The sequence below is a fragment of the Glycine soja genome, chromosome 11 (assembly GCF_004193775.1).
Source record: "Glycine soja cultivar W05 chromosome 11, ASM419377v2, whole genome shotgun sequence".
Lineage (NCBI taxonomy): Eukaryota > Viridiplantae > Streptophyta > Magnoliopsida > Fabales > Fabaceae > Glycine > Glycine soja.
In genome coordinates, this window is record NC_041012.1 from 34891327 (window position 1) to 34902162 (window position 10836).

The following is a 10836-nucleotide window of genomic DNA, read 5'->3' on the forward strand; positions in this document are numbered from 1 at the left end:
AAAATGTATAAACAAGATCTCTTTCTTTTTTTTTATAATAAAAATACCCTTCTGATCCCCTCTTTTTCATTTTCTCAAACCTTAACAGGAAAAGGAAATACATCAACGCACTGTTCATTCTTTTTGGAAACGGCAATTTGTTTGGCAAACAGAGTACCGTGTTGACACAGTGTGAGTTAAAAAAATAAATAAAGAAACAAGAGTGAATGCATTATTTGATAGGTGTAATTAAATAATAATGTCATGTAGCTGCCTCCCACATCATTGATCAATTTATATTTATCCATGCATCCATCCTTTGTCTTTTATTATTACAGGAAAAATCTCCAATGAGCACTCTCACACACTCACCACAAATCCCTCCACGTTATCACCAATCCCACCGTTGGATCTCGATCCATCCATCCTTTGTCAACCTTTCCAAAAAGTCTTTCCTTAAAAAGTGCTTTTCCAAACTTCTTCTTCCTTCCTCCTTCTCTCTCTCACCCTTTCTCCCCCACTCCCTAGTCAGCTAGCTCCTGCAACAACAACCACTCCTCTTCTTTTTCTCACCCAAATCCTCGCTTCCCTTACACCGCGTTTGGATCTCTGTTATACAAACTCATTAAAATGTTGCGAGAGAAAAACAAAACAGAAAAAAAATTCAGTTAATTATTAAATTTTATTATGGCTTTCCACGACCATCTCCAGCACGAGATAGCGTTCCAGCGTTTCACGGAGGAGCAAGAGTTGAACGAGAATAGAGACATGCAGCAGAGGCTCCCACCTCCGACATGGCTCAACAACGTTAACGTCAACGCGCGTCAACAGAATTTCCTCGACAGCGAGAAGAGCGTGGATCGGAACCGAAGCGAGAGCAATTGCGAATCCGAGGATTTGAGGGAATACAAAGCGGACATTCTAGGACACCCTCTCTACGATCAACTGCTATCGGCGCACGTGTCGTGCCTCAGAATCGCTACGCCCGTGGACCAGCTTCCTAGGATCGACGCCCAGCTTCAGCAGTCGCAGCGCGTGGTTGAAAAGTACTCTGCACTTGCACACAACGGGGTCGTCGATGAGAAGGAGCTTGATCAGTTCATGGTTTGTTTCTATGTTTTTCTTTCTCTCATTCTTATATCAAACAAACCCTCGATCTCTTTTCTTGTACTTCAATTCCTTCTGTTTTCTTGTCCCTCTACTTTAATCCACTTCCTAGGATTAGTACTACTACTCCCTAGAATCTTAATTTAATTCAATTCACTCCACCTGTCTTTGATTTCCTTCTTTCTTTGTCTCAATGCTGCTAAGATCTTTTCCGAAGAAATCATTAAAGAGTCTCACCACAAGGAGGCTTGCACATATTAACCAGTCTTTTTGGAATATTAATTAACAAACTAGAATGATTATTTTTAAGTAGGATATGCAAAATTGAGATGTTTAGAACTCTCTTTTTTTTATATTTTTATATGATTTTCACAGTAAATAATTTTTTCTTTTATTTTCTTAACTAATATTCTAAAGACATTAATTAACAAGATCATCCAAGCCTCAATTAATCTTTAAATGACATGTATTTAATTTTATCAATTTATGGGAAAAAAATTAATAACATTCAATTAAATAAAGATTAGTTGAAATTATGATTGTTCGGGACCACGTAATAATTGTGAAAAAAATCTGGTTTTGGGAATCATTTTGGTTGTTTTGTCAATCCTTGATTCATTGACCAATGTTTTTTTGGTCATGCTGCTTGTTAAATCATAAAATCATGTGAAAATGAATTTATTGTTTGAAGATTTTGTGGACTAGATAGCACATATACAGAATTCACAAAATGAAGAATAATAATGATAATGGGCCGGGAGTGATGGTTTTGCAACTTTATTTTTGGATGGACGGTAGTACGAGGCATTTGGTGAACCTGATTTGTCATGGAGTGGCTCTGCTGGAGGGTTCTCATGCTGCTGCTTCCTACAATAGCCTTTAGGAGTGCTTTATGGAATCTTTTCTGTTAATGCTGTCATGATCTTCCCCACTTGTTTACTTCTCTTTTATCTTTCTCCTTTTTGCTGAAACTTTGACGGTTCAGTTCTTGCAATTCTTATGGAATATGTTCTGAGCCAAAGTTGAAGCTCTCATCAAGTTTTCTCAACTTTTACTTCCTCATTAATGTACGTTTCTGGCTGCCCAAAGTACAATAATGGGAGGATACGGAGCTTGGTGATTCTGTACGTATCAACTGGTCATAGTATTTGTCCTGTAGTGTATGGTAGAATCTGTATTAAATGCATGAATCAACTGCTACTATAATTAAGTTAAGATTTGATTCTGACTTAATATACACTTTACATATAATGATTGGAGTACTGAATCACTATAACATTTTGTTAACTTTGTAGGGACATTTATTTAAGTTTGGCATCTTGGGGTTTATCTACACTTGTATTTACATAGTCCTTCTCAGTTCTTGTCCTTTTGATGGGTTTTGTTTCTCATTCTTAATTAATGTGCTTAAATGTTAATGTGAAGAGCTTGTTTTTTATGAGTTTTGTTATTTTGTTTGTTGCAGACCCATTATGTTCTGTTGCTCTGTGCCTTTAAAGAACAACTGCAGCAGCATGTCCGTGTTCATGCCATGGAGGCAGTGATGGCTTGTTGGGATCTGGAGCAGTCTCTGCAAAGCTTGACAGGTAAATTTCCAGCGTTATAGAAGTCTTTTTTCCCTCCCTAGATACCGTGTCTTTTGTACTCATTATTTGGTCTGCAAACAAAACAAGGAGAGAGAAAAATAATTGATGGAAAAGAAAAAGGAAATAAAAAAGAATGAAATGGAGACCACACACTCCACCGTTCCTCATCTAAAATTTCTGTTTCACTGGTTCTTTTCGTGGAATAGAAAAAATGTAAACGATACATCCAACATAGATGTATTAGGGCAGAAGGAGGAGAAGATAGAAAGATTAAGATAAAAGAAGAAAAAAAAAACTTGATTGTTGATTTTTTTTTCCCTAAGTGATTTAATCGTAAAGAAAGAGAGAAATAATTAAGAAAATGAGGTAAAAATGATATGGGAGAAAAAAAAAATAGAATACTTATAAGAGCGCACACTTCAACTTATTTAAAATAATTATTTATTTTTGTTAATTTTTAAAATAATATGTTATTATTTTTTCAAAAAAATTTATTAAATGTAAGTATAATCATACTTAATACTTAAAGTAAAATATATTTTATTCCAATTGAACTTGGTGTGAAAGTGAAATGAAGAAAAAAAAAAACAAGGAGATATATTTTATCATCAATATTTTTTAAATATCCTCTTATAATTTAATCAAAATATTTTTTAATATTTTGTTCAACTAAAATATTTTTTTATAACTAAGATCGAGTAACTATTTTTAAGAATTTTAAAACGATCTTTAATACAAATAAATATTAAGTAAAACAACACAATATATATACCCACAAAGTTAATTATCCCTAGAAAACTCTCTAGAATTATTAATAATTTAAAAATATCTTATTAAATTCACTCACATAAAAATTATAACTTAACTGATATTCAAGCAAATAAAGATTATAAATAGTTAAAATTAGTCTAATGAGCAACTAAAAAATTAAAAAATATAATATCATTTTTTTTTTGTAAAATTCATTTGTCACATAATGTTTGTTGTGTTTATAACCCTATTTGGTTTAAACATGAGTTGAATTTTATGATTTTCATATTTAATGAAACAAGCTTACATATTGAATGAGTAAAAAAAAAATTAAATTTATGATTGAAAATAAAAATTTATTATTATTTTAAAAGAAAAAATTGATTCAAATTTAAAAGATAAAATATCAAATTAAATCTTAAGAATAAGATAAAGGACCACAAGTATAATTTAATTTTTTTTAAGAAATAGATATAGGATATAATCACATTAGAGAAAAAAATTAGTATTTTATTAAATAATAACCTATCATTATAGGAGTTATGAATTATATTTAATAAAAAAATATTTCTCTCTCTTTCATACAGTTACATATCATATTACTTAGTATTAAAAAATAAAATCCATGTCCGACTCTCATTTCTCATTTATTCACAAGCATTCTAAACATAAGTGTATGGAGTAAAAAAAAATTCTAAGCATAAGTGTCTCTCTGTTAAGAGTAATATGTAGTAGTAGTAAGTAATTAGCAATGGAAATTAGACTATTTTATCGTAGAATAGAAAAGTGAAGAGAGAGGACTGAGGAGAGAAAAGAAACCTAGGTTGAGGCTGCCTTTACTCAAATCCCAATGTGCAGGGGCTTGACGAGTAAATTAAAGGGCAAACAAATGGAGAAAAATGAATTCAGAGAAAAATAGCAAAACATAATCAAGAAAGAAATAGCATATGTTAATCTTTGGCAAAAAGAAAAACTAAAGGAATCTTCAACCTATTCTGTGCTTCAACATAATAACCGGGATAAGAGAAATAGTTTGCTTCGAATATTCAGCGACTTGATTAAACCAAAACTCCGCAACTAATAATTTGACGAATTAAAATAATGTTCTGGTTTCTCCCACTCATGAAAGTGGGACTGTGGATGATATTTTTTCTTCGTTTCATTGAAATTCATTTTTAATTTTTTTAATATCATTGTCTAAAACTGTTTTTACATAAGTAAAAGTAAGAAGAATAATAAAAAATATTAAAATATAATAAACATTTTTTATATTAACCTTTTAATTTTAGTTATTCAATTTTAAAAAAATATGTTGGTAAAATTGAATAATATTGTATTTATTATATTAAACATGAGAAAAAAAATTTTCTCTGACTATCCCATAATCTTGAATTAAAGTATTCTTCCTCCAAATCCCATAACATCACCTAAAAGGTTAAGTGATTACAAAAATTTAATCTTTGATTTGTCATTCAATATTTAGAAGTTGAGTTAATCAAATGAAAAGAAGAGAATAAAATAGTTCCTATTGCTAGTGTTGAAAATTGAAACAGCATAAAATGGTATTGAAGAAATTTACAAATATTGCATGCAATGGTAAGTTTTCCTTAATCTTTCGTTGATACATTGTGATTTAAAAACATTATCCTCAAAATTGCTTTATTTGTCCAATTTTATTTTATTTTTATTTTTAGTATGTATTCTCAAGACGTAATCATTTTACTGATTTTCTCTCCTCCCGTATATATGCACTAGGTAGATGCACATAGAGAAAGATAAAAGGAGGGAAAAAAAAAGTAGTAAATATTAAATGATGGTATGTAAAAGAAAGAGAGATAACATCATTAAAAGAGATATAAAAAAATAGACTAAATATTGTACAAGCATATGAATATTATTGTTGAATTCATTTTTCCTTCACGTTCCCATGTCTAACTTAACATCCAAAGCCTTGATTGGAAATTGATAAAACCAGTTACCAACTTTTAGAAACAATATATACAATTAACAATTTTTTATATAACTGGAGGCTGAAAATAGAGCCTATTAATAACCCCACAGTTTCCTCGCACGAATACAATAACATGTCCTCTTCCTATATATTTCTCTGCTTCTCAAATAAATAAAAACTCATCTATTGAAATAACTAATAAATAAGAGTGAAAAAGAAAAGAGAATATTTTTAACCACATGTTAATTCTTAATAATTAAGAGAACAAGGAAAGAGACAAGACACAGCCGGCCGGGGACACGTGACTTCAATCCTTCTTCATAAGGTCCTTTCAATGTAATGGAAGGAGAGATTCTCACAAATGGTGCATCCAAGTTATTCATTAAATAATCCACACATTGGTAATTACTAATTAGTAGCTTACAGTTAACTAACTTTTGTAATTAATAATGTGATTGGATACATAAATGGTATATGCAGTAATTATTCTTAAAGGAAGTACTCCATCCGTTTCAAAGGAGCTGGGAAAAAGTTAATAAGCATCCATAAAAGTATTCTTCACTAAGTAGAATAAGAAAAGCAATAATAGAGTGAGATAAGCTTAGATTCTCTTAAAATTTAAAAGTATTTAATAATTTTTAAATTCTTGTGTAAAACCTTAAAGACAATTCTTTTGAAACATGGAAGCATTTCACCCTCAATCATGAGTCTGCGCGCGTTCCTAGCCATTGCACCCTTCTCTTGGCAGATTGTTGTTTGCTCTGGTTCAGTTTATGGTAACAGCGACAGTGTACTGAATTAGTATCATCTTTACCGTTTATCTATATTCTTATATATAATCTTTTGACCAGTTTTCAAATTAACATGATGAGTGTTGCATGTCTCATGCATGCTCCACTTAGGAAAGTACGTAGTTTGCTTTGTCGAACCCTCTTGGATGTTGCTTCTATTAATTACAAGTGTTCTGAAACTATAAATATAAATATGATGCATGCAAGAACATTTGTTCTATTAATTGTTCTTTAGCAATTATAGACAAATAAATGGGGGTGATTATATATATGATGCATAATAATTAGAAGAAGAATGAAAGCATGCATGCACACGATGATGCGTGTGCTATGTACAGGTGTATCTCCTGGTGAAGGAACGGGTGCAACAATGTCAGACGATGAAGATGACCAGGCAGAGAGCAATGCCAACTTATACGAAGGAAGCCTTGATGGGGGTGAAACTCTTGGATTTGGTCCTCTTGTCCCCACTGAAAGTGAAAGATCTTTGATGGAGAGAGTGAGGCATGAATTGAAGCATGAACTAAAACAGGTAACTAATCAAAGTTTCCCAACCTACACATATTGTTAGGACTTGGGACTTAGGAGTAATTAATTAAGGCTATGTTTGGCGTTAACTTTTTCAAAAGCAGGAAAGAGAGAAAGAGATCAGAAGAGAAACTTTTTTTTTTTTTCAAAAGCTCATTCACTTAGTTATTTTTAGAATATTACATTTTTTCTTCTTTTATAAAAATGAATCAAGTTGCTTAACTTTAAAAAAAATTTTCAGAAAATGTGTTTGACCCAATTTTTTTTCTTAAAAAGAGAAGTCTAAGAAAGTTAAACACTACTTAAAGTAACCAGATCTTTTTTTGGTCCCCTTTTTAATTTTACTTAATTATAGTAAGTGAAATATAATTCAAAGTAACACCTTTTTTTTTCTTCTCATGTGTCACTTTTAATTGAGAGAACAATGAATGTAGAAAAATGTGATTTGCCTTCGATTGCTGAGCAGCACAATGGCAGAAGTTGGATCACTTTTACATAGCTTGGTTCTCTTTCAGGGTTACAAGGAGAAGATTGTGGACATAAGAGAAGAAATTCTACGAAAGAGACGAGCAGGGAAACTTCCAGGGGACACCACATCCCTTTTGAAAGCTTGGTGGCAGTCACATTCTAAATGGCCTTACCCCACTGTAAGTTTGGAATTATGAATTAGTAGTATATTTTATATAAAGAATTTCTACCGTGTCACAGTTAATTTGGAGTATTAATACGGTTGATTTTATAATCAATAGAAATGAAGTTGTATTATTATATTGTTATTTTAAAATTTAATGATAATTAAAAAAACTTAATTTTTAAAAAATTAATTACAAAAGATTAATTTAAAAAAGAAAAAACAAGTAAAATTATGTCAATTTTCAACTCTCTCTTCATATGTTTTCCTAAAAATTCTGATTCCTGCGGACTCTTTCCCAATTAACAAAGAGATCTTTCTCTTTTGAATAAAATATTTTATATTACTAGTAATTAATAATTTATTTTTTAATTAATTTCTATCATTAATTCCTACTTCTATTATTATATATTCTTCTTTTCTGTATCTATATAATCCAATTGAAATTACGATTCTCTCAAATAAATAAAGTAACACCATATGACAACAAATCAAAAAAGTAATAAAAAATATATCATTTTAAAATTTTGAATTTCATTCTTATCTTTTTTTAAGTATTTGAATTTTACGAAAGTTTAAATTTTAAAATTAAATTTTTTTATCACTTTTTTTATCGTGTTTCTTGTTATTATGTTAGCTGGCATATCTTTATTTTTAAAAAAATTAGTCTTTTATTAGCAATTTTTTAAAAATTATTATTTTTCAAATTATCATTAAATTTTAAAATAATAATATAACTTAATTTCTATTGATTAAAAAATTAACTGTATCAAAACCACCTAAATTAACGTCAGGGTATAAATTCTCATATTATATATACTCATATGCCGCTCTTGATACTTTGGTTAATTTGCGCATGCATGTGAACATTGTTAATTTAGGAGGAAGACAAGGCTAGGTTGGTGCAGGAAACAGGCTTGCAATTAAAGCAGATAAATAATTGGTTCATAAATCAGAGGAAAAGGAACTGGCATACTAATAACCCCTCATCCTCTAGTAACTCCAAAAGCAAGCGCAAGAGGTAGGTTAATTATTTGTCACTTCTGTCTTCCAAATAATATACTATATTATTTTTGTGGCTACGTTTGAAAAACCATCCTCAAGCTGCATTTTCTGGCTTAATGTTTGAATTCGTGTCATTTATTCAAATAAAATATCAACTCATTAAATAAAGCCGTACCACATCACGAAATAAATAAATTTTTAAATATCATTTATTTAACTTAATTTGTCTAGTAGCTTTATATATATATTGACAAAGTGATTTATTTAACATATATAACAATTAGTCTATTAGGTATTATCTAGAATTGTAATGTAAGTCGTGGTCCATAACCAACACGGCTCGTCAATCAGTTAGATTATTGATAAAATTTAGGCTCACTCTTTTTTTATTATTATTAAAATGACTTAACCAGCTTATCAGTACATTGGTTTGAGTTGGGTTTAGCGAATTGGCTTACTTAACTTCCTTTTCTTATGTATTTGTTTAAATCCCTTCATTAGAACAATTTTTTTTAAAAAAAATAAGGGTATTGGGTGAGAGTTGGAAAACGATTTATATTACTAGGTTGTTAAATTTTTTATTTTTTTTATTATTTCACATTTAAATTTGTTAAATTTTTTATTTTATACTCTTTTATTATTTTTCCTTATTTTTTTGTATTCCTTAAAAAAAATTAAGTGATCACCCAACTTTAACCTACCAATTTGCAATAGGTCAAACAAGGCAATGTTTCTTTTAAAAGTGAAACAATCGAGTTAACTCACTTTTTTCTCAAATTGTGATGAATGAAGTTGACTTCCTTTAACACTTTTAATATTATCATCAATTTTAAAAATATATGATGAGAGGAAGTAAATAAGCTGTGAGTGAAGATTCATTTTATGTGGATCAGACTAATTGCATTAATAAATATTTTAAAAGTAAATTGTTTATGAAATAAAAATCGATGACATTAAGAAATTCCTAATCTTTTATGACTACATCTGATTGAATTCTTGGGATGGTAGTAGTGCAGGAGAAACCAGTAACCAGAGCTTCATGTGAACGGTCGCATATTTTGAGCAAAAATTATTGGTATTGTTCTTCCTTTTAATGCATACTCGTGGGATTCATAGATCTTACGGTCCAGCGTGAACGTGATGGATTCTGGATGTAAAGGGAAATTCATGATAAAATCACTGTATTGGTTGAATTACAGAAAATTAACCCTGGTATTGTTGTATATGAGGCTGCTGCATGCCGCTTGATATCTGATACTGAATATTGATGCAGGCACAGTCTATTCGATTTAATGGGTAGCATGCTGATACGTACATATAAATTTTTCTACTTATTTTTTAAAAAAATATGGATCCAATTAGTGTAGTTCAATTTTTTTTATTAACAAATTTAATTGTTAGTTTGTTAATTTTTGTTAATAGGTAATTGAATCCAATCCTTTAAACCTATGATCTTTTTTCTTCTTTTTTTTCTTATCATGCAATTAACTTTATATCTCTAATTAGTGTAACTCAAATGATCATACACATGTAACTTCTGAAATAAGACCAAAGTTTGATCGAACATTCTTGGAAAAAGACTAAGCTTTAAATGAAACTAAATTTAAAACTAAAAAATGGTTTCATAATGAAATTTGTTGGAATACATTGAAATCTTGTTGAGAAGCCAAACATGCATATCTTAATTAATGTGATTATATAAAAAATGGAGGAATAAATCTTTAAAAGTTTGAATTCTTATTATTAGAAGAACAACTATCATATCTCAAGTAGTACTACTAGTATCCGACTGCATGTAGTACAAATTCGTCGGTTTTATTTCTTAGTTAAACAAAATTATTAAGTTCTTGGGATAATTACCAGTTGTAGTTTAAAGTTTTCTTTCGTTTTTTTTTTGGGGTCATCATAAAATTAGTGTGAACACTATCTATTAACTTTGCTGATAAACCTTTAACGGTGGAGCATCTCGATGGTTGTAGCCTTACAGTCATATGTATATGAAATAGGCTAAATTCTTGTGAATGAAATGGGAGAAACTGGATCATATTACTTTGATAATACTGCTTTGCCGATACTTGACGAAAAAAGAATGTATTATACAGCAAAAACACGACGACTGTGCTTTACATTGATTCTTTAGTATTTTGATCATGAGCCCAATGTAGTAGAAAATTTTGTAAATCTTTTTTGCCAAATCTATGTATATCATTTCACGTGCAAATATATGGAGTGTAATACAACTCAAATAGATTGATTTTTTTTTCCTGGTGAAATATATATAAAGAGGACTAGAAGCCCTCGAGAACAAGTATAAAATTATGTCTCACTCTTGCACCCTAGAATCCATCACTACAAGTATAAAACTCACCACCTTGCTCTAACCGAATAAAATTTCTTCCAAACTAGTCTTGTATTTTGGCAATCCCTGAAGAGATGAAAAAGAGTATCTACTTTCAGATTCACACACTTGGCAAGAATCATTAACACTAATCTTTTAGCATTAGTCAG

At 30.0% G+C, this 10836-nt stretch overlaps 1 protein-coding gene across 3 annotated transcripts; it reads left to right on the top strand.

The window, feature by feature from the left end:
• Positions 1-361: 361 nt before the first annotated feature.
• On the top strand, positions 362-9694 carry LOC114376157 (homeobox protein knotted-1-like LET12). 3 transcript variants are annotated; one of them, XM_028334125.1, is made up of 6 exons: positions 362-1083; positions 2552-2672; positions 6503-6696; positions 7208-7339; positions 8205-8344; positions 9345-9694. In XM_028334125.1, exons 1-6 carry the CDS (start codon positions 667-669, stop codon positions 9355-9357), a joined length of 1017 nt encoding a protein of 338 aa, XP_028189926.1. In that variant the 5' UTR covers positions 362-666; the 3' UTR covers positions 9358-9694. The 3 variants fall into 3 exon arrangements, with proteins under 3 accessions (XP_028189926.1, XP_028189925.1, XP_028189924.1); XM_028334124.1 differs by having other exon boundaries at positions 364-1083; positions 9340-9694; XM_028334123.1 differs by having other exon boundaries at positions 365-1083; positions 9337-9694.
• The last annotated feature ends 1142 nt before the right edge of the window (positions 9695-10836 follow it).

Coding starts and splice junctions, on each gene's coding strand:
- LOC114376157 (XM_028334123.1), top strand. CDS start 667: ATGGCTTTCCACGACCATCTCCAGCACGAGATAGCGTTCCAGCGTTTC. Junction 2,673..6,502: donor GTCTCTGCAAAGCTTGACAG/GTAAATTTCCAG, acceptor TGCTATGTACAG/GTGTATCTCCTGGTGAAGGA. Junction 8,345..9,336: donor TCCAAAAGCAAGCGCAAGAG/GTAGGTTAATTA, acceptor TTGGGATGGTAG/TAGTGCAGGAGAAACCAGTA.